The following is a 24,416-nucleotide window of genomic DNA, read 5'->3' on the forward strand; positions in this document are numbered from 1 at the left end:
AGATGAAGTTGCAGAAGGTAGAAAATTTAATTTAAAGCATTTCTATTAATGCCAATTATTCTAAACTGATAGGAAATTATTTGTTTTTGAAAAAAAAAACTTTAATAAAGCTTTAATAAAAAAAGCTTTAAAAATAAAGCTTTAAAAAAGCTTTGAATAAAAATTTAGTATCAGTATTGTTTAAAATGAAGTGTTTAAAGCATGAACTATATTCTAATACTATATGAAATACTATGACTCAATACTAGTTTGTAAGTGCTTCAGAAGTCTAGACAGATGGCATAAGACTATCATGTATCACTTCACAGTCCTTAAAAGTTCAACATAATTGACTTAGAAAGGGTTTGGAATGTTTTGTAAAGTAAAACCATTATATTTGTCCCTTCTTTTGCAAGCACTGTGACTTACTGTCAAAAAAACCCAAAATGAGAACCAGTGACATAAACTTAAAAGGTCTTACACTACACATTCAGTAATTTTGTGAATTAGCCAAATAGTGTCTGTTCTATAATAAAACATTGCAATATTATGTCAGAATACACCTTCTTTCAAGTTTTTTCTTAAGGCAAATATCAAAAATGTCTAGGAAAGAAGACACTTCTTGAAACAAAACAGCACTTACTTTGCTTGGTGTGGTTATTTAATTGCTGTAGTATTAACAGAATTAATTGTTTACTTGTGTCTCCTAGTTGAATTTCTATTAGATGATGTGTAAATTCACCTCATTTTTTTTCTGTTTCTTTGATGCAAATACTTGGAAGCAACATCGTTTATGTAGAAGGCACATTTATTTCACTGGCTTTTAAACTTGGATACACTCAATAATGGAACTTAGCTACAACAAATTCTACTTTTGTTTGAATGATTTTTTGTCAGAAGCACTTTTTTTCTCATGAAGTAAATTCTTTTTAAAATTCTCTTTTTTTCCTAGATTCTTCTCAAAGAGTTTGACACCAGAAAGCCACAATATGAGCAGTTAACTATCGCTGGGCAGGGGATTCTGGAGAGACCTGGTGAACATCCACCCTCCCATGAAATTGTAAAAGAGCAACTGGCAGCTGTGGCACAAAAGTGGGACAGTCTAACCAGCCAGCTGAAGAAGAGATGTGACCGGATTGACCAAGCCATTGTGAAAAGCACAGAGTATCAAAGTTTACTCAGGAGTCTCTCTGATAAACTAAGTGCCTTGGATAGTAAACTCAGCAGCAGCCTGGCTGTGAGTACACAACCTGATGCTGTGAAACAACAGCTGGAAATTGCTAAAGAAATGAAGGAGGAAATAGAACTGGAAATGAAGAATATAAGTGCAGCACAAGCTCTTTGTGAAGAGCTGTCAACACTGGTTGGGGAAGAGTATTTGAAAGCAGAACTTACAAGACAGTTAGACGGCATCTTAAAATCATTTAAGGATATTGAGCAAAAATCAGGTTGGTATTTATTTAAAGAAAAACAGTAACTAAGGCATAAAGTAAGGCAAAAGTTTGTGATAGAGGTGAACTGAGCCTGGTGCAAGAATCCCCATGCCTTGAAATGGTAAGAACGATGCTTGGGATCTCTAGTGAATAGTTTGAGAGATAACTTGGAGTAAAATAGCAAGGCTGCTTTTGTCAAGTCTTCCTTCAGGCACATCTTCACTGAATTAGAATACCAAAAGAAGATGCTGTTGAGCTACCCAGCTTCATAGGGGCAGAGTATAAACCAAAATAATAATTTCTAGGCAAACATCAGTTACTGGCTTAGTGAAAAACAGTGGTAATTGTATAAAACTGCCTGTGACAGAAGAGGGCTGGTAGTCTGCAGCCTTTCCTTACCTTGTGAACAACAGAAGTGAGCAAGTAATACATTGCAAGTGATATCATACTTTGTGCTCCCTAGCAGCCTCAGTTTTGGGTTTTTAATTTCCTCTGATCATGAGGAACTTCAAAGAATCTCCTTAGGAAGGTGTATTGCCTGTAGGCCGTGAGTTAGACACTACTGTGTTATACCACTTAATATTCCCTGTGCTTACACTTCCTAGTACCATGAATCACAAATGTGTGTTTTTTACCACCAAAATCTGCTCAAATGGGATCCATGTAGACACAGACTGGATAAGCTCACCTCATTTGATTCATGTTTCTTGCCTTCACTGCTCTTCTGTATTACAGGAATGAGTGTGCCACTTGCAAGAAACTTGGTTGTCTGCCAGTCAAACTCCACATACTAAGGGACTGGCTTCCTTAAACTTAATGATCATGCATAATGCAATCACTATTAGTTATTATTTCTAATGAACCTCTGTGCTGCCTTCTCCTTTGTAGATAACCATGTTCAGCAGCTTCAGTCAGCGTACGCCACTTCTCATCAGTTCCAGCAGATGTCTAAGGACTTTGAGGCCTGGCTAAGCAAAAAGAAAGAAGAGCTGAACCAGGCTCGTCCTGTGTCAGCCAAACTTGATGCCTTGCAATCACTAATTGAAGAACAGAAAGATTTTAAGAAGACAATGACTGATCAGATTAGTTCCTATGAAAGAATTGTTGCAGAAGGAGAAAGTATCTTACAGAAGACTCAAGGAGATGACAAAGCAGAGTTACAATCCCAAATTGCCACACTCAAGAATAAGTGGGATGAAATGAATAAACAAGTAAAAGAAAGGGAAGATAAATTAGCAGATTGTCTGGAGAAAGCCCTCAAATATAAGCAGCATGTAGAAAATCTGCAGCCATGGATAGAGAAGTGCCAAAGCAACCTGTGTGAATTGAAAGTTGGCATAAACCCTGTTGAAATAGAGGATTCTATAGTTCAGGTGAGGGCATGGCAGAAGGACCTGGATAAACACCATGGGGTGGTGGAGCTATTAAATAATTCTGCTGAAAGTTTGCTCAGTGCAAGTCAAATAGATAAAGAAATTATTCAAGAAGAAACTAAGGTGCTGAATCAGAATGTGAAAGTGGTTACAGAACAGTTACATAAGAAGAGAGAATGCTTGGAAAACATGGCACAAAGACTGAAAGAGTTTCAGGACTCATCCAGGGAAACTGAAAGACAGCTTAAAAGTGCCAAAGAGCATCTGGAAGCTCATGACTCACTTGGACCTCAGTCATTCAGTAACAAACACCTGACAATGATGCAGGCCCAGCAGAAAGCCTTGCAAGCTTTAAAGCCTCACGTTGACTTAGCAAAAAAGCTTGCCCAAGACCTGGTGGTAGAAGCTTCTGACTCAGCAGGTGTTTCTGACCTCTTACTCCAAGCTGAATCTTTGGAGCAAGAATACGCTGCAGTGAAGCAGCAAGTTGAGAATAGGTGCTCGTTCCTGGAGACCAAACTTCAGGGAATTGGCCATTTCCAAAACAGCATCCGAGAGATGTTCTCTCAGTTTGCAGAGTTTGATGATGAACTTGATAGCATGGCTCCAGTGGGGAGAGATCTCAAGGTGCTGCAATCACAGAGAGAGGACATAAAATGTTTCATGAAAAAGCTGGGGGATCTTATAATGAATAATGAAAATGCTAATAAAAACTGTAAAATTATGCTGGCCACAGAAGCTGAAGCTTCTCCTGATCTTGTTGGTATTAAGAGAGACTTGGAAGCTCTAAATAAACAGTGCAACAAGCTACTAGACAGAGCAAAAGCCAGGGAAGATCAAGTGGATGGTACTATTTGCCGTGTTGAGGAGTTTTACACTAAGCTAAAAGAATTTTCCACTCTGCTTGGGAGAGCTGAAGAACATGAAGAGTCACAAGGTCCTGTTGGAATGGAAACAGAGGCTATTAATCAGCAGCTGAATACATTCAAGGTAGGAAGATTGCTTTCTTACTATTACAAAGTATTTTACCACAATACCATTTTATTAAACAGCATAGTGGAAGGGACTGGTTAAGTACAGACCTTAGAGGAGTCTTGTTTCACAGCAGTCTGTTCTGCCTGTATGCATTTTATCTGTTTTAAATGGGGATCCTATGCTCCAGAGAAGATTTCCGTTATTACAGCTTGGCAAACATTGGGAATTTTAAATCTCAGCTCTCAGTTCCTGCACTCCAATTCCCTCTTCACCTCTCTTCACTATCTTATCTTCTGTAATCCATCTGCCTTTCTGTTTTTGAGAAATTGCATATTGTCTCTATTTGATGTCCATGTATTACAAAACTTTCATCTTCACAGTGGTGTGAATTTTAGACTCCAGTGTTCACATACCAGCCCACATTCACTTTGCTCATCTGAGCAGTTTAGGTTTTTTTCACCTGGGTATAGGTTTTAGCATATTCAGGTTTAAGATGTTACTTTTTGCCATTTTCTGTTCTGATACACTGGCCAGTTTTACCTCACTGAATTCCACCCTTACCTAGAAACATCCTAATAAAAAGAAAACAGGCAAAATAATCCCTGTATGATATTGGGATTTTTCTGTAGCATCCTTATCCAAAATGCACTCCAGAACTTCTGTGTGTAGCTTTTTTTAATATGCCAGCTAGCAATCCATGTCAAGCTCAAAAAAATGCATTGCAGTGATAGTGAGTGTTAATTGACCTTTGCTGCTGAAATAACTACAGATATTTGCTTGGATTAGGTTACAAGAGATGAATTTCCAGTGCTCACCAGAATGATTTATGGATGTAAGCAGTGTTTGAAAAAGATCATAAATCTCCTAGTGGCTATATAGTAGCACTGAATATTCTACACAGCTTTGGTTTCATTCCAATATAATATTGATTCAAATGTTTGTATGATCTGTACATTAGTTGACACTTAATGATAAAGCCAAACCTTCATTGCAGGATTTGATAAGCCATGCTGTTAAAAATTTGGACCTTGGAAAAGAGTCATTACATGGCTGGCCAACAGAGGGTGCATTTTGCTTGCTTAAGCCATATTGGAAAGGAAAATTAAACCAGAAAACTTTCATCTGGGAATTTCAAATGGAAGTTACTGTGAGTTTTGGTGAACTTTGAGAATGCATAAATAGAGACAAAAATCTTGAACAAATAGTTACATTATGAGGAGATTCCATCAGACTGGGAGGATTAAAATTGTATGCCAGTCTATCCTAACAAGTCTATCTCAATTTAAAAGAGAATCAAATGGCTTTTCTTTGTATATGGTTAGTAAAACACTTTGGATATTGGAAAATAGCAACAGCTTCTGCTGTGAATGCTCTTTCTTACATTGGCTGTACAGGACTTCAGTTGTAGCCAGTTTAGGATCTCTGATTTCACAACATTTCTTACATTTTCAAACATTAGGTATAGCTTCAGGTCTTTGTTAATAGGTATTTTATACAATGAATTGTATATGTACAAATATGTATTTTATTATAAAGAAAAATGTTTCTGGAGTGTTACAACCTAATGAGCGGGGGGTAGGAAAATCCAATTCCCTGTGTGTTGTCCCAGTGTTAGAGTTCATCAGGGCATTGGACACAACATAGCAATTGAGCAGTTTGGGAGTGACAGACCTGTGCAGACCAGTGAGGTGACAGCATCCCTGGTAATACAAGAGCTTATGTGGTAAGAAGACAAAAAAAAAAAAACCAAAAAAACAAAACCAAAAAAAAAAAAACAAACAAAAAAAAAAAACAAAAAAAAAAAAAACAAAAAAAAAAAAAAAAACAACAAAAAAAAAACAAACCCTGGAGAGACATAAAGGAGAACAGTGATAGCAGCATGTTTATATCCAGAAGTCTACTCTGGGATTGTATTTATATGAGATATTTATAAGCTTAGAAATGTGTTTTGCTTGAAGCAACTATTTTAGGCCATGCTTTTGCTTATGATTAAAAACACAATGCCATTAAACAGGAGGTGAAGAATGATGAAAAAGTGAAGGAGTTGTTTAAATAAGTGAAAAGCAAATGCAGAAATAAAACAGCAGAGTGAGGAGCCTTTGAAGAAAGGAAATAGGGAGACCAGAATGGGAAATTTTACTAAGTGAGAGTGTAGTTAGTGAAGAGATATTGATAGCAGGAGGATAGGGATCAACTCTCCTAATGCTTGGTGTCCGTGCTACTGGGGCATATCAAAATGACAGTAAGTAATCTATCTGTTTATACTCTTTGCCCTTCCAGAGAACAGTTCTACCTGAGGCAGCAAACTGTAGGGAGACTGGATCCCACAGATCCTGCTCCACTCGTGGTGTGTTTGTGTTTGCTCACACGTTTGTGCACGTACGCAAACACAGGAAACCTGAAAATGTGGCTGTGGCCACAAAACCACTGTCTGGCTCCTTATGTCTTTAGCTTCTGTGGTCAGCTACAGTCAACTTCAATTCCTCAAGAGTAAAGCAAAAGAGGTGTTCTTTGGTATAGATCTATTAACATGAAATCTTCACTCTCTTCAGGGAAGGATCTTGTGTAATGGGCCAGAGGTGGTTTTTGTGGTTTAACCAATTTTTATGTACAAAGAGTTAGAGCTGCGTGCATCTTCTTGGCATTAAAACACATAATGTTTTTTAAAAAATAAACTGGCTTTGAGCTGTATTATATATATATATATTTAAAATGCATATGCATACTTGTTTTATTTATATTTCTTCTTTGTAATGTACTTATTCCAGTCAGTATAGAGTGTTAAATTGAAAGTAGTTGCTGTCAGTGTTAAATTTTAAGTAGTTGCCATTAGTGTTAAACTATATTTATTTACAGTGCAGTTATAAAACTTACTTTCTGTAAATGAAATTTTTCAGAGCAGTTCATTTCAAAGTAGAACCATGACTCTTACGTCACTTCAGGAAGAGTATAATCAAATGAAGAATTTATCTCAATTGATATAAAACACACACAAAAAAGTACTCATTAACTTGGCTTTGTAAGACACTTTTTACCCCAAAGTTTGTATGCAATGTGTACATTAGTCCTGAAAGGAAATCTCAGTAAGTTAGGTTTGTTAAGGTACACAGAGTCTGCCACCATTCTTCAAAAGCAAAACAAAAAAGAATTGTGCAAATGGACAGAGCCAAACACTCTGGGTTTAAGTAACTGCACAATGCTAGAATGTTAACAGTTGGAGAAGCATTTGCAGCTAGTTTCTCTCTGAAATAGAGAAAGAACCCAAAGTTGAATTATTTTATGTCATTCTTCTTAGTAAAACCAACATGTCACTGTTACAGCTTTCATGAGTATGTGGTTCATTTGATCTTTGCTTTTATTTTTGGATTTAAAGTAGATATAGTCATTAGAGGTTGCCTTCTAATTGGACTTTATGGGAATTTTTAGGTAGCCTGAGTATTCCTGCCAATAAGCTTGAACTAAGATTTTAATTGGCTTATGTTATAGAACCACAGAATTGTTTAGGTTGGAAAAGACCTTTAAGACCATTGAGTTCAATGTTAACTCAGCACTGCCAAGTCCACTGTTAACTGTGTCCCTAAATGCCACATCTACATGTCTTGTTAGTTATGTAGAGGGTGTCAGTCCTCTGATTTTTGCTTTGAAGGCAAATAATGTTGAAGGCATAATCAGAAGTTTCTCTTTAAGATCCTCTTTGAGCTGTGTTGCATATCCCATGCGCTGTTTACAAACCCTAGAATGAGATACTAAAATCTTCCATGGGATTTACTACAGTTAAGGTCTGTATTGAAAAGCAAAGGTAATATAAACAAGTATGAACATTTTTAAGAGTTGCCTTTTGAAAGTGACTTACCTGTCATACAAAAGTCTTCAGCAGAAACAGTGAAAAATGGTAAACTATTTTTTAACTGTTAAAATAATTTTGCTGTTGAACAAATACAGACCAATTTCAGCTATACACTTCCCATATAAAATCATGCAGCACTTTCTGAATTCAGCAGGGATCTATCTGGTTTTGGTTGTTTTGGGTGAAAATAACTATGGATGATAGGACCTTTCATCAAAAGTATTTAAAATTCTTTTTGCATCTTTACTATTACAATATATTCTCTGCTAGAGAATCTAGAGGTGATGATCTGTTTGGGATAATCCAAATGTTATATGGCTGCTCACCAGAGAGGAGGAAGAGAGAATTTGTTTTGCATGACCTTAGTGTTTTGATATGTAGCTGACTGTTTATTAAGTAAATCAATAAACATGAAGTGTGGTATGTTTGTATTTCTTGCATACAGTGTATCCTGCTTGTTGCTTAATGCAGAACGCTCAGGCTGATTGTAGTGAATGCACTGTGTTAAGCTTCAGCACTAAGTGCCTTATGCTGTCCTTAAACTGAGATCTGAATTGTCCCTGAAACTGATGGCTGCTGTCACATCAGCAGCTCAGGTCTTTAGGGGTTTGGCTTCTACTGGAGTGGAGCTGCTTGGTCATGGCAACTCCTCCTGTGCTGTTGGCAAGTTTCCTGTGAGTCTCCCAACCCTTCCCCTCTGTGATTATGAGCTAGAAGTGTAGGTGCAAAGTGTTGAACTGTATTTAAAAGATGTCAGTTTCCAAAACCAGAATCTTTGTCCTGATAGGCTGGTTTAAGGCTCCAATAAATCCTACTGGAAAAAAAAAAAAAAAAAAAAAAAAAAGAAAGAAAGTCTTTCAGATACAGTTAGGGTTTTATTCCCAATATTTTAATGTTTCTTTCAGTAGGAGCTGGATTCTTCAGGAGCGGCTGCCCTGCCAGCCAACACCACCCTAACTAAGCTCTTGCCTCAGGGCCAGCGACCAGACTGAAAATAGTCAAAACTGGACTGAACTTTGCATGTCAGGTGGAGCAATCTGTGACTATTCCAACACCTAATCTAAACACTAGGCGAGTTTGGGGGATTTCTTTTTTTTTTTTTTTTTTTTTTTTAAGTAATACAGAGGTAAAGTTTCGGTGTAACTTTGGAAAGGAAGCCTCCATTGAAATGACTGCTTCACGAGACGGGGCGATGGCGTGCGGGCGCGGTTAAAGCGCCGCTTCCTCCCCTTCCCAGAGCTTCTCCCGGGAAGGCAGCCGGCCGGAGCGGTGTCGGCCGCTCCCCCAGCGCCGGGAGCGGGCTGCGGCGGGAGTGATGTCACCGCCGGGCGGGCGGCGGAGCCTCCCCGCCGCCTGCCCTCGCCAGCCCCCTGCACGGCACCGAGCGAGAAGCGAAGGCGCGGGCGGCTGAGGAGATAAGGAGGCGGCGGGGAGGGCCGGAGGGAGGGGAGCCCCCAGAGCGGCGCTCCGGGCGCGGGCGGGCCGGTGGCAGATGTTTGCTGAAGAGCGAAGCGGGGCGTTCCTGGCGGCTGGAGCGGGGCGAGCCGGGCGCTGGGCGGCCGCGCCGGGCGGGACGCGCCGGCGCTGCGCGGCGGGGGTTTCCCTTCCTCGGCTCCTCGGCAGCTGCGCCTCAGAAATGAGGAGGAGGCGAGGGCAGCCCGCTAGCTGCAGCTCGTAGTCGGGACCTGCCGTATGTAAACCTGCCGTGCCTTCGGGGAACGCGCCACGCTTGCTCGGCTCTGCAGCTGCCTTCAAGAGCTCTCCAGGATGGCATCGGGAGAATCGGCCTGAAACGTTCTTTTTCCTGCTCAAAGGACCCATTGGCTTGGCTGCTAGAAAGGGATGTTTTCCTGTGGGACTTGTGGAGGCACCGCGAACAAGCCTGTTACAAGAGGAGGATAAGCTGCCTTTCAGATCAAGGTTATTTATAGCTACTGCCAAAAAAGTAAAGGGCTGTTTTATTATTCTTACTGTTCTGGATTTAACTTATTGCCCCCCACCCCCCAGAATTTTCTCCGTGCCTTGGTCAGGACCATACAAGCCACTGTGGATTCTGTCTTTTTAAGCTGCCACACCATGTTTTATTTATAAAGGAGATGGGACCCTGCAAGCCAGCTAAATGGATTACAGTTAAGCAGTCATGTACAGAAGATAATGTACTGCCTTCTGTAACACTTGTTCATTTGAAGGCTTATTTGGGAGATTTCAGATACAGATTCTGACCTGGAAAAATAAATGAAGCCTTCCACTGAATATTTGACATATTTGGCTACTGCTGGTTTCTGCTATACTTTGTTTTTCTGTGGCATTGGGACATTTCTGTTACTTTCTTACTGAAGCACTTTATATTTTGGGGGGTGGAAAACCTCATATCCAGGTAAAGTCAAATTTAAAGAGATGCACTGATTATGAATGACCTCAGCCACTTCATATCTTATGATGTGTATTTTCGTGTCTATGCATCTTATGCTAAGGGCAAGTTGACTATTTCTTCAGATTGCTAGTGTTTTTTAAATGTTTGCCCTGAATCTGTGAAAACGGAGCTATACTTGTGTGAATACTTTCAACATGGGGAAGCCACTTAGCAGGCCAGACTGTCTGCGTCAGAATCCTCCATGTGTTGGCAAAGGGGAAGAAGATGAAGATCTAAATATTGAAGACTGCTACGTTCCCCAGAGGTCTATCTATGACACTGTGAGGCTGAATGAACAGATCGATTCAGGCTCCAAGGGCAGCCTCTCTTCGAGGCATTTCACAGACCGGACCTTACCCTACAGTCACAGAACACTGGACATCAGTACTTTGTGCTCCAATGGTGCCCTTACTTCTTCCAGTGTTTTTGAGCTCCGAAGCCGTGAAGCTAACAAGTTAGATGAAAAAATGATCTTTGATGCTCTTAAGCTGAACAGCGATATAATTCGGGCAGCTGGGTTACCCAAGGCAAAGTCTCACACCGAAAAGAAGGAGCATAGGCGATCGTGGAGAATGCTTGTTCCACCCAGCTTTCCAGATTACACTAATAGAAGTGAAAGCTCCTTTAATGAAACTGCTGATCTGTCAGAGGCAGCTAGACTAGGCAAATGCAAATGGGGTACGAATTCTCTTACCTCGGAAGAGGATGATTCTGGTTTATGCAGCCCTCCAACAGAAAGGGAAGATAAACAAGATCCACCGTTAGCAGGGGAGCAAACTCAAATACGAAGTCTGTCTTCTGCAGAAGATATCCGTGTAGTAGGTCAGTTCAGACCATATATCCCAGCAGTTTGCAGAGAGCAGCAAACCACACTGCTTGCAAGCATGAGTGTCCCTGTCAAAGAAAACTGCAGACTGGCTTTGCATGACATTTTACCCTCTGGAAAAGTAAAACAAAACAATGCCCAGACATGTGAGAGTGATCAGGAAGGGATGGAGGGGAAATGCTCTCACTTAGAAGGTTTCAAAGAGAAAATTCTGTCAAATGAAGATCCTCTTCAAGGTGATGAAAGAAGTCTTACCCCTGACAAAAATGAAGTGGAAAATGCATATGAAGTTCATGAAAAAACTCAAATACAAGTCACAACAGTAGAGGAGGATTATGTGGATGATGTATCTCTTCATGTAGATGTTTATTACACTAATGCTGCTGTAAATACTAGTGACTTGGATTTTGCAAAATATGAAATTTTATCTGATACAGAGGAATGCAGTGTAGCATGTACAGGCTCAAATGAAATGGCATTTTCTGTTCAACAGCTTGATTTAGATAGTACTGTAAACTGCCCAAAAGTTTTCCCAGAGAGAGATAAAGGCAATATCTGGACTACTGGCATCCAAGACACCTTGGATACAGTCTGCAATGGCCTCTTGTCCAACAAGGTAACTAGAAAAAAAAATTCCATAGATTTGTGAAATAGTTGTAGTGTAACTATAAAGATATTTGTTTAAAACACTTAAGTTTTGCCATCATTGCAAAAACGTAACTTTAAAAAAATTATTAATTAGGCAGGTGCAGTAATCAGTGCCACTTTCATAGCACACATGGGGTGTCCAAAATAGGTGAAATAGTAAGTATGGGAAATGAACTGGGGGCAGAGTCTGAGGGAGTGATTGTTACTCCAGCTGTTTGGAGCAGGGCTGTTGTTGCCCAGCTGGTGCCTGCCTGTTGCTCCCGACGTGGAACGCTTCCTCCGTGCTCATTCTTGGTGCTCGGTGTCTGCGCTGAGTGCGCTCCCAGGCAATGCCATTCAAGGGCAGCTACGGCCATGTGTTCATGAGCAGCCTTACTCATCAAGGTATAAGCAACAGTATCAGATGGTTGTGGTTTCTAAAGCAGACAGATTAAAGGCTCACCTCCTCTTCTGAAAGATGCCTTTTGCATTTGCGTGCCAGAAAGCAGATCTGACATTACGGTAGTATTTTACAAGCACAGGACCTTGCAGTGCTTTGTGAGTGGTGGATGAGGTAAGAGAGTAAGGGAAGCTTTGTAATAAGGAAAGGGTGTTTGTCGGGTCTGTAATTTTTTTCTTCCCACTCTGGTTGAAATCTGAGATACTTCAAGCTTTGTTGCTAAGTTGTTCTGGTAAACTTTAGCCTCAGCAATAATTGTAATTTATTTTAAGCTTCCCTCCACAAAGAATGTGTGCATTTTTAAAGGGCAGATTATGTAGATCAGTCCTCTCTGTGGTAGGACGTTGTTCTCAAACGACGAGACTTTATAGCACATAAAAGAAGAATTTGTTATTGATTCTGTGTTGAAATATTATTCTGCCTCCTCCTTACCCTACAGTCAAGAAAAACACATGCATTTTCCTTCTTCTAGGGGCAGCCAACTCATTGCACGCTCTCAGTTTTCATGTAGCTACAGTCTTAAGAGTTTTTAGGGTTTTTTTTTTTTTTTTTTTTCTGTAGGAACAAATCTCTTAGGGATGCTTAATTTATTTTACCCCTCATGTTTAGTGTATTTGCAGTAGCTGCTAGATTAACTTGTCAAACTGGTGGAAGTGTGCTCAGCCACCTGAGGTCTGCAGCTTTAAAAGCAATCACTTGCCACAGTGTGTTTGATGCAAAAGAGGAGAGTTGCTGGTACATTCAGAGTGATCTCTGCTTTTCAGGATGCTGAGAAAGGTTGCTTTGAATGCACTAAGTGTACACCAAAACTGTTACTGAATGCTGCTATAGAAATTGAAGGATTTAGGGTCAAAAGTTGAGCATTCTTTAGCATTGTTTATTCATTGGTTATTTTTCACTGGCCTGTGTAATTAATTCAGGGGCTTCAGGCCATTTTCTGATCTCATTGACACTTGTGTCAGTGTAGCTTAATGCTGCTGAATACAAATGGAGATTTACATTGCTGTTGCTAATGGTAATAATCTGGCTCTGAAAAAGCTTAAATACCTGCAGGAGTAAAATAAAGCAAACACAAAATTGCTCAAACTGCTGTTGGGCATGGTCAAAGCCTTGGCAATTAGCAAGAGTATCCTTTGAATGAAATCCCATTTTCCGGGGTGTCTGCCGGGATACTGTTTCAACAGCATCTGTAGTGCCTCCTCACTTGCTACCATTATAATCTCCTAAACAGATCTTAAAATATCTCTTCCTTCACTGTTTCTTTGACTTAAAACTTTAGCTTTAGTCCTAATTTGGAAAAAAATGACCACTTGTCTCTCTTGGTCTTTGCCATTTTTTGTTAGATTTTATACATAGATAATTAAACAGATGAGTTTGTCCAGTCTTTTTTTTTTCTTTTTTCTCTATCAGAAGTTTTATTTTTTTCTACCCCCTAAACTTTCACTGCCTCTCTTTTTCTTTGTCCCTTTCCTTCCTATCTAAAACTACTCATGGAAATATATGCCATTTCCCCTTCTGTGATGTATTGAATTTACTCTGTTTAGATTGAGCCTGTGCTGTTTAGATTTATTAATGCTTTTTTAGGAAGGTCTCGACAAGGAATGGCTTCCTTTCTTCTAGACACCAGTTTTAAGCAATGTTTGTGCTGCATACTATCATGTAAACACCATATGCGTTTTATGACAGAAGTTACCATGTTTCATGTCTGTCTTGGGTTTCAACTGCAGGTATTCCAGAAAGAAGAAATTGAACCCTTACAAGTAAAACAACAGGAAGTAAATTGGTTGGGTCAGGGCCTTATTCAGAGTGCTGCTAAAAGTACCAACACAGAAAACCTTGAACGTGACCTTGAAGATGTCAACACCCGATGGAAGACTCTTAATAAGAAGGTTATTATCTTGTACACTATCCTGCTTTTGTTGTGTTCTGCCTTTTGGTTATTTGCTAGCTGATGTCTTTCAAAATACAGGAAATTAAATATTCACTAAGAATATGAATTGTATTTGCTTTACACAATCACTTTTGTACTTCTAAGGATAAGTTTTATATTGCTAATAGCCAGAGGCGTTGCTGTCATTTATAAGGTTTTGCCAAACTTTCCCTAGGTCTGTTCTGGGTTTTTATTCAGGAAAGATTCAGAGTATCATGAAATGGTTGGGGTTGGAAGGGATCCGTAGAGATCCAGTACCACTTTCAGTCATTTTTTGCATGTTTTTTCAGTTTGTTGTATTTGCTCATGTATACTGTTGTACCCGCACAGAGCAATGACACAGCCCAGCTTTGTGTGACTTTACAGCACTTTAAGGATTGTATTGCTTGAGGCATCAGAAAGTGCCACTGCTTTGAAAAACTGGCTGTAGATGTTTTTCTGTACTTTTCAGAAGTCTTCATTCAGCAGTAGCTGCTGTTGGGAATGGAAAGGGTGGGGAGTAAAAATGGTGCTCATCTTCTGCTGTCTTCCTGAAAGAGTGATGCAGCAGAACCAGATACACCTGTGGTTCACATATTTGCTTTCTCCTTTCCTATTTTTATTTCTCACTGATGGCATTATTGGGCCTCATTAGCAGCTGCTACTTTGAAATCTTGGCTCATTCTTTCTATAAGGAAAATAAAGACTATCTGAAATGCAAACATCCTGTTAGTATATTTCATAATACTGTAGCTACATAAAGCAGTAGTAACTTGTAAGGAATTGTTAGAGCAGGCTGATTTACTGGGACTCAGTCTGTTCTTTTCATTGGATGTCTCCAGCCCCAGTTAATGAATTGAGATTCATGCTGAATTGTGACATAGTGCTGTTATGAATAGTTACAAAAACAAGAGTATTTATTAGTGATATTGACAGAGTTCTACAGATTTTGACAAATTATTTCACAGAACTAAAATGAATAGGTGAGATCCTCTACTGTTTTTTCAGGTTGCCCAGCGTGCTGCGCAATTGCAGGAAGCTCTCCTCCACTGTGGGAGATTTCAGGATGCCCTTGAATCTCTGCTTAGCTGGCTCATTGATACAGAAGATCTTGTGGCTAATCAGAAACCACCATCTGCTGAATTCAAAGTTGTCAAAGCCCAAATACAAGAACAGAAGGTAAGTGAAATGGTTTCAGAATCTCCTTCCACTGGATCAATGAGAATAAATTCCCAGTCTTTGGCAAATCATAATATCTGTTCAAGTGTATTATATTACACTGGGGTGTGCTGAGGTGTTTAAAGGAGCCATCTGTTCAAAGCTCAAGACTATGTCCAGGGTTGAGAGAAGTGCTCATCTTCTTGGATATAAGACAGAGTGATACTCTGCAATCTGAGCTCTGATTTATTAACATTATGTGGAAAGGATGTTAAAGATCCATTGGAAAAAGAAAGCAGAAAATCCAGTATTTAGCCATTTGAAAGGTAGGAGATAAAATGTAGTAAATTTTCACTCTAGTACTACCAAGATAAGATTTCAGATCATTTAAAAACTTGGCTGTTGATCTTCATGTGATCATTTTTGGTAATTAGTTGGAATCCCATAGGGTAGTGACCTGTGCTAATGTAGAAACTCTATTAGTGTCATCAACTTTGGCATATTTTAGTAGTGGTTATAGAAAAAAAAAAAGATAATGTAGCTGATAAAACATACAATTCATGCAGTTGGACTGTGTGGCCCACTGCCACCCAAGGATTTAATATAAAGTAATGGCCAGTACAGGTGGCAAAATGTTAATGTTACCAAAGGCACCTAGGGAATGGAGGAAGGGAGGATTGCAGACAGAGGCACATTTTATTCTTCACACAGGAGTTAATGTACTACACTAGACTGGTGAACTCAATTGTATCTCACATAAGTGATGAGTTGATTATACAGTAGTTTTAGTATCCAGTTTCCCATCTCTCTATGTATCCGTATTACCTTTGTGATGCCAAATCTGGCAGGGTGTGCAGTTTCCTCATAAATGTTCCTATAAAATGTTTTAATGTATTAAAATGTATTAATTCTAAATAGCTGGATTCCCTCAAGGGTGTTATGTAGAACTTTGTCCTCTATGTGTTCACTTTTTGAGCTGCCACACATCCTTACTTCAGAGAAACTAGGGTTGTTGTTCGGGCATCATGAAACTCCAGTGTTCTTAGGAGAACAACTGAGAAACTAAAGAAACTGAGAAACTGAGCCTGTGTTGGTCAGGGAAGGGGTTGATGTGTATGTTACATGTGCCTCTTTGATTAGCTTTGTTCACATTTTTATCACAATGTAGGCATTGTGGTTTAGGTTTTGGTGGTTTTTTTTTGGTTTTTTTTAACAGTTTTTCAAGAAGTGTACTGTTGTTACATTTGCATTATGCAATATTTAATAACCTGGTGCTTGATTGCTCTCTCTGCAGCTTCTGCAGAGGCTGCTGGATGACCGCAAGCCAACTGTTGAGGCAATCAAGCGTGAAGGGGAGAAAATTGCGGAGTCAGCGGAGCCTGCTGATAGAGCGAAAATCTTGAAACAGTTGAGTTTCCTGGACAGTCGATGGGATGCCTTGCTCAGTAAAGCTGAAACAAGGTACTTGAAATTCTTTCATGGATTTGAAAAATGTAGATATAGCATGTGATAGATGTTTAGAAGCAGCATGTGGAACTCTATATTGTAAAGTACTACCACGCTTTTGATTGCATTATGTCTTTGTGTCTTGATGTTGATATAATGGGTCCTCTGAGGGAAAAGTGGAGAAAAGTGACCTGAAGAGACCAAAAGCTCTTTAAAATATGTTTAGTCTAATGTGATAATCTGCTAACATTAACTACATGTGTATTTTCTGAATATTTTATCTCTGTTAATTAATTAGAATTGCACGTGTTTTGAGGCAAGAACCTGTTTTGCAATAGAATCAAGTGCAAATTATTTTACACCTAACAAATGATAATGATATTCTGTTGGAACTTTAAAGTTCTGAATTGCTACAAAGCAGGGGCACTCACTTCCTTTTTTTTTTTAATATCATCCACATAATTAGTTTCTGCAACAAAGAGGTCATTGTAATGTCAGTTGCAGATGCATGCAAGGTACTGAGCTCCCCTAGTTTTCAAGAGAAAAAAGGACCTTTAAAGTATATAGACATATATTCTAGCAACACAGAAAACCCCATCTCTTAAAAGGCATTGAGGTCCACTTCAAGTTGCAATTGAAAAAAATCAAACAAAATCCATGCACACAGTATCTATGTAAGCACAGACTTACATTTATGAGCTGTTCTCAATGTATAAAATGCCTGTAAAGTTATGAACTGTAAAGTGTCTTTGAAGAAATCTGTGTTGCAAAGGTTACTGAACAAGTTTTCTGGGTGAGGATTTGAGAAGAACAGTCTTCAGAGTAGAGAGAAGACTACATGAGACAGCTTGGAAAAAGGCCTACAATTGAGAGTAAGAGAGGACTTGGGAAGTTGAAGAAAAATTTAAAGTGCACGGTGAAGCTTTACAGTAAAGAACAAATGGTTGTGTTGGTACCTAAAGTAGCATTGAGCTCACTTCACTTCTGCTGTCTTCTATTTCTTCTGGTAGCCTCTCTTTAGCTGAACCTGTTTTGTTACCTCATACTAATAATAGGATTATTTAGTTAGTCAACCACTAATAGACCATTATTTTCTTTTTTTTTTTTTTCTTCTTTTTTATTGAAGGAATCTGACTAATTAGCTGGGGTAAATGTTAATGTCATGTTTAATTTAATAATATCCTCCCAGTCTAGTGATATCTAATTACAAATGAAATTGCAGCTTTTTCCAAGCCATTATTAGCTGCAAGCTTGTCTCCATTGCTCTATGGCTGGTCTCTAGAAATGAAGAAGGAATTTGAGGATGATTCTGAAAACTATGTAGAGTACCTCACAGAGTGGTCCATGGCTAAGTATGTCAAGTCTACCTTGTTTATAAGCCTTGGAAAATACATATAAATATAGCTTTTATCTGGAACAAGATCCTCATTTGAAAAACATTACTGTGATGTTTTCATGTAGAACAAATCTCTCCTAAAAGTCTGCTTGAATGAAATTTGTTCAGCACTGCTTGTAGGGAAGACTTTGCTGTAATCAAGAGTCTTCTCTGACATGTAATAATCTGAACCAGAAATATTTTAGTTACTGCTTTTCTGTTTTGGAGGTCAAGTCTCTGTGCTTTATTAATGTTGTTTCACTAGCTTCATCGAGAGCTTTTATCCAGGACAAGAAAGGTGAATTTAGAACCAAATAATTCTGTTGTCATAATTGAAAAAATGTTTAAAGATACTTTACAACACTGAGGAAGCATGACAGTATGTTATGGTTCAGTAAAACCTTTGCCTAACTTTAAAACATTTATAATAGTCGAGAGAATGTAACTTTGTGCTTTAAGACAGCTGGAAACTTGAGAACCATCTTAACTAGGTATAAAACAGTGTTTTGCTGAATTGAGTGCTAGATTATTTTTAGCAAAAAGTATAGGAATAAAGTGATATTATTTTTATTTTCAAAACTGGTATATTAGCCAAATGCCTTGGAGGTGTTTGTTTTTCATGTTATTTGATTTTTACTTTACCTTGCTTTTCATTAAGTATCATGGATATATGTCTGTTTCATTTGGTGACTGGTTCCTACAATGAGATTGAATTATTTGTGGAGTATTTTTCAAAGGATTCAAGGGATTTTTTTTCTTTATTAAAACTGTTTGACACTCACTTCATACAAAAGATAACCATTCCCTGGGTGCATTGGTAGGAACCGTCAGCTGGAAGGCATCTCAGTGGTAGCGCAGCAGTTCCATGAAGCTCTGGAGCCACTGGTGGAGTGGCTGACAACCACAGAGAAGAGGCTTGCAAATGCAGAACCCATTGGAACACAGGCCTCCAAACTGCAGCAGCAGATTTCTCAGCATAAAGTAAGATACAAACCACTCACTTGCTTTGGTCATACATTTTAGATCTTCTGTAAAGCACAAAAAAACTGGCAAAGCTGTTGCACTGTACTCATTTTACCATTTTACCATACTGTTTCATTTTTTTTCCCTTGTAATTTAAGTTTTATACATTTATGTTGGTAATATGTCCTTTTTTGTTCAAGTTTTATTGAGTTCCACTTAAATTTATTTTATGTTTTTCTGATTTTCTTTTCCATTATTCTTCACTATTGAAAATAAAATATAGGCCCTAGAAGATGATGTCCTAGCTCACAATAAGAGTTTACATCAGGCCATTAGTGCTGGTCAGTCTCTAAAGACTATGAGCTCCAGGGAAGATAAAGATATGGTGCAGGAAAAGCTAGATTCTGCTCAGGCACGATACATTGAAATTCAAGAGAAGAGCAACAGCAGGTCTGAACTTCTCCAGCAAGCTTTCAGCAATGCTCAGATTTTTGGGGAGGACGAAGTTGAATTGATGAACTGGCTGAATGAAATCCATGACAAACTGAACAAATTGTCAGTCCAAGATTGCAACACAGAATTGCTTGAGAAACAGCACTCTGAATTACTGGTATTTTGATTTCTGTTCATTTCTTATTTTATTCATGTTTTTAATTTGATTTATATCCCCATACATAATTTATTTTCATTGATATATTTTGTTTAAAATGTCAGTATGCTTATTATAAATAAAAATAATATCTCTTTTTTAGGTCTGTGCTAACATAAGTGACTTTTATTCATAGGATCTTCAGGAAGAGATTCTTCTTAGAAAACAAAATGTTGATTTGGCTATACAAAATGGCTTAGAGCTTCTCAAGCAAACAACAGGTGAGAACTTACATAAAACTATAATTTGTCATACTTTTTTTCCTTGTACTTGCCTAAGAAAATTAAAGTGAAGCTTGTAAATATGATTCATAATTACTGGTTAAAGCAATCATAGTTGTTTATTTTAATAAGGTTTGAGGTCAACCTAGGCTATGTTTTGGGGCCAATTTTACTTTTAATGTAAGTGAGCAAAAGGCCTTTTTGGCCTGTAGAGAATTTAGCCCTTGAATCCTTTTATTATTTTTAGTGGAAAATTATTCTAGTGAACCTGCATTCCATTCCTAATAGTGAGTTATGGACATTACTCATAATGGAGGGCTGTTTGGCAGTGGACACAGTAAATTCCCTGCAGGCATCCACAGATGAACAAGATATTAGTCTACCTATTACTGCAAGGGGAAAGCTTCAGCCATGGGAGTTAATACTGTGGGAAAAGTTGCATTCCAATTATATACAGTGTGTCTGTTCTGTAGATCAACATCTGTCCAGATTTTCCTGTATTTATAAAGTTTTTGAACCCTTTGTGAGGTACATATGTTTGTACAGGGTGGTATTATCCTTTTCTGTTCCAAACTTTGACATTACACATATTCTGTGATGAAATCTGAACATTTCTAATATTATGGCTAAATTTCAATGCATTGTTTTTCTTTTAGCCTTTTGAGTTGTGTGTCAAATGGACAGCAATGAGGGTGAATTGTGATGTCAAAATCTACTGTAATTTAAAGTCTAGTTAGTAATATGTAGATTTTTTTTTTTGTTCTTTACATTTTCAGTAACGCTTTTATATCTTTTATTTGGCCTTTATAAGAAGTATTGTGAATTTAAGGGTGGATTTTTTTAATAAGAACATAATAAGAACTTTTTTTAATAAGAACATTTCTGTTTAAAATTGGATTTAATTCCTTACTTTGTAATAGTTTTGTAAAGTGAAAAACAGACATAAGGACTGATCCTGAACTGAGGTAAACTTAGTACCTCTGTGGGTTTTAGTGATGGTACGATAATTTATAACAGTTGAGGATTGGCCTTGTCACCTTGCTTGGGTTATTTTAAAAATTAAATATTGAGGTTGCCGTAATATGCAGAGTTTGGGCTTTCAGTTTTTTTGTTGTTGTGGTGGTTTTGTTTTTTAGGTTTTCTTTTAATACTTGTGATCATGGGAAATAACATTCTTTTCATATTTTAGGTGATGAAGTTGTAATTGTTCAGGATAAACTGGAAGGCATTAAAGCGAGATACAGAGATATTACAAAATTAAGTTCTGATGTATCCAAGACTTTAGAGCAGGCTCTGCAGCTTGCAGACCAACTGCACTCAACTCATGAGGAACTCTGCAAATGGCTTGATGAAGTAGAGATGGAGTTACTCTCATATGAAACTCAAATACCAAAGGGTGAAGAATTAAGCCAAGTACAAGAAAGGCAAAAAGTAGGTTTTAGAACCTGTGAATTATTTGCTGTTCTGTGATTTGGTGAGGTTTTGCATTAATTTATGCTTGATATGAAATAATTTTTTAATAACTAATTTTGGCATCAGATCATTTGAATAAATGTAACAGTAGTTAAGAATCAAACTCTTTTTCCAGAGTCATCTGTTATAATCACTTATGAAATTGGGCTGAGGTTTATTTTAGCACAAGAGAAGCACAATATTTTCGTTTTATTCGAGGAGCTACCTAAGACTGGGAATCTTCATGAACTGTCAAACAAAGTCTTTAGCTGTGGCACGGATAAAATCCTGTAAAGTATCAGCATTTTAAATATACATTACTAATTTTGTTTAACAAGATCTATTAAAAAAAAAAAAAAAAAAGCAGTGTAAGCTGCATGGTATAGAAAATGTTGAGGGTGGAAGCTTAAAAAAATTCTATTAAATTTCTTTAATAGATGGGAAGTTCTATACAGGTAAAAGCTTGTTCCTTTGAGTGAATATATTCTTGAAATTTAATCCAATAATTTAAATTCATCATATTTTGCTATTTTGCATGCCGATTTAATTTGCTGATGATTTAGTTCCTTATGGAGTTGCAGTTCACAACCATCCATTAGTTTTATTTTCTTTGGATGCTTCACAAAGTGCTAACAATTCTTAGAAAATTTTCAATCATACTGAATAGAGAAATATATTTAGGTTAGATTTTGTGGAAAATTTCCTTAAGAATTACTTACCTTTCTGTCAAGCAACTTACAATACCAAAAAGCTAATACAGTTTAGTGGAAAATAAGTATTCTAATTTATCCCTGTGTTTTGTGTGGAAAGCATTTCAGTTCTGGACTCATGGAGTAGTTGAAAGAATGAAAAAACTGCAAACTGTGTATGTTCCGTTCATATATTGCCATGCTTAAATGGTTTAATTCTTTTAAATGGCCTTTTATAGGAGCTGAAAAAAGAAGCAAAGAACAACAAAGGCTTAGTGGACACTCTGAATGAAGTTGGCAGTGCCTTCCTGGAGCTGGTGCCATGGAGGGCCAGAGAGGGGCTGGACAAGATGATAACGGAGGACAACGAACGTTACAGATTAGTGAGTGACACAATCTCTCAGAAGGTGGATGAGATTGATGCTGCCTTCCTGAGATCCCAGCAGGTACTGAAAACTGTTCTTTGGACAGTAACAGTCTCTGGATGTGTGTACTTGAACAAAAGCTGTCCTTTAATAATGTTGCCAAAACTTTATTATGCTTGAGCAGAAAAAGGCCCATTTGAAATGGGACTCCATTCTTAAAACATGAATGCCAGAAATCTGTTAATCCGTACTCTGCTGTAGTTGTCTCCCTTTTTGTTGATGCAAACAATCTAAAATTGCTGTTAGTAACCTGTGGCTCCTTAAGTTGGGGTTTCCTTAAGAACTGAATGGCCCACATCTTTTGTACATCATGTTGTGTTAAGTAAAATATGGTCCAAGATCCTGAGCTGCCTTTTCTGGAGGTGACACTGATATTGCTAGGTTGGCCATACCTTTTAGCATCTGCTGCTTGTCTAGCTCCTCTGCACATTAGACCATAAAAGCTGGATGATCTTGTTCCAGCTGTAGTAGAGGATTTAAATAACACTTTTATTAATATCCTCAATACTTTTGTTCCTGAGGTGCAAAACTCGAGGTATTTAATATGAGGAAGTTTCTATACATGCACAGAAGTATATGTGAATACACTTTGAGAACTGGGCTCTAATTTTGTCAATAAGTAGTCTCATATTTAAGCCAGCTTATAAATGCATTCTGGAAACACAGTTTTCCAGTTCAGGCATACAGATATTGGTGGAGATTTCTCCTTTTGCTGTATTGTTCCCTTAAACAGTTGTAAGAGGACAAGGAAAAAGCATGTGATAATTTCAAAATTTGCTAAAAGCTGACTAAAAGAGGCAGTAATTCAGATTTTCTTCTAAGAGAGCCTAAAAATAACTACAGGTTTCTTTTTCAGGGGTTTGATAATTAATATTTTCTCATCTCATTAACCCAATCCTCAGAAATGAAGGGCGATTTTTATTTTATTTTTTTTAATGAGTGATAATGTGAGATAGGAGATTATATATTGGCTCTCCTTCAGATTTTCTGAATTCCATGAGTATGTTGCATCCTTTAGCATAAGTTGAGCAGTTTCAGATCCAGACATAAAAAGTCCAGAGCTGCTATTCCACTAGCTAATGTTGCAAGGACACATTGCACTCTCATCCTGCATACCCCTAAACCACTTCAGCACATCATCCCAATAAACTCCTATACACCATGTCCTGTGATAAGTTTCAGGTGGTTTAATATGCTTCCAGTAAAGGATAAGATATTTCCCATTCAGCTATGCAAGATAAAAAGCATTTTTAGAGAAGCTAGTGCTCTTTAAGTTTGCCCTGTGGCAACTTGTTGAAGTGCCTATACTATTAAGTTTTGGCTGGAGGACAAAGCTGCTGAGAATAGAAGGCTTTGGTAGCAGTGAGTGTGGGTTTCTTGTGAGATGTTCCTGGACCGAGGTGAGGAATGCAGAAAGAAACAAAGATGATTAGGCAGAATAGCTTCATGTTGTGAATGGAAGCTGGAAGAATAATAGACAAATGCAATGCCCAGGGTGTTCAGCTACCTGGGCAAAATGGTCCCAGGCTGATAATAGAGATAAATTCAGCTGCATGGTTTAGTCTTCATTTCTCAAGACTGAAAGCCTTGGTGAGGTCCTCTAGTGAAGGAGTCCTATATAGAAACACAAGGTCATATTCTACCTGTTCTTCACTCTAAAGCAGCCTTAGAGAGTGCTTTAGAAAGCATTCATGGAGAAAATCACAGCATCATCATATTCAGAAATCAGTCATTCCTGATAAGAAGAAAATGTACCACAATGAACTATGCTTGGTTAAACTAGAGAGGGATTAAGTAGATGATTTTATAGTGACTCCAAGTGTAGCTGAGGGCTCATAAGTAACTGCCATGTATAATGGGAAGAAAACATTTCAAATTTTGGATGCAGAGAGTGCCAATTTTATGCTTTTTATTCCTTAATGTTGTTTTTAAGCATCACGAATTGGAAATCCTATACCTTCAGCAAACTGAGTTTAGAGTTCTTCCCTTCCTCGATGCTATTTAACTTAGAAGTTTCAGTGCCATGCCTTGGTTTTGTTATTTCCATGAAATATTTCCTCAATATTACTTACATACTCATGAATATTTGCTATCAGGAAGTCACACTGCAGTTAGTTTGTACATCTAACACATTTGAAATAATCTTCTCCCTTTCCGTCGTAAATAGATGGACTTCTGAAAACCTTGATTGTGAAC

At 38.0% G+C, this 24,416-nt stretch overlaps 1 protein-coding gene across 5 annotated transcripts in view; it reads left to right on the plus strand.

Moving 5' to 3' along the window:
* Positions 1-24,416, plus strand: part of DST (dystonin) — a 288,925-nt gene that overhangs the window by 210,198 nt on the left and 54,311 nt on the right. For all 5 annotated transcript variants that reach the window (XM_053974362.1, XM_053974363.1, XM_053974357.1 and 2 more), the window contains 10 exons: positions 932-1,427; positions 2,301-3,775; positions 13,661-13,822; positions 14,851-15,021; positions 16,295-16,461; positions 18,643-18,802; positions 19,068-19,394; positions 19,570-19,654; positions 20,844-21,085; positions 22,035-22,241. In XM_053974362.1, coding sequence (XP_053830337.1) covers positions 932-1,427; positions 2,301-3,775; positions 13,661-13,822; positions 14,851-15,021; positions 16,295-16,461; positions 18,643-18,802; positions 19,068-19,394; positions 19,570-19,654; positions 20,844-21,085; positions 22,035-22,241 — 3,492 coding nt within the window. The remainder of the gene's footprint in view (positions 1-931; positions 1,428-2,300; positions 3,776-13,660; positions 13,823-14,850; positions 15,022-16,294; positions 16,462-18,642; positions 18,803-19,067; positions 19,395-19,569; positions 19,655-20,843; positions 21,086-22,034; positions 22,242-24,416) is intronic.

Source organism: Vidua macroura, chromosome 3 (assembly GCF_024509145.1).
Source record: "Vidua macroura isolate BioBank_ID:100142 chromosome 3, ASM2450914v1, whole genome shotgun sequence".
Classification (NCBI taxonomy): Eukaryota; Metazoa; Chordata; class Aves; order Passeriformes; family Viduidae; genus Vidua; species Vidua macroura.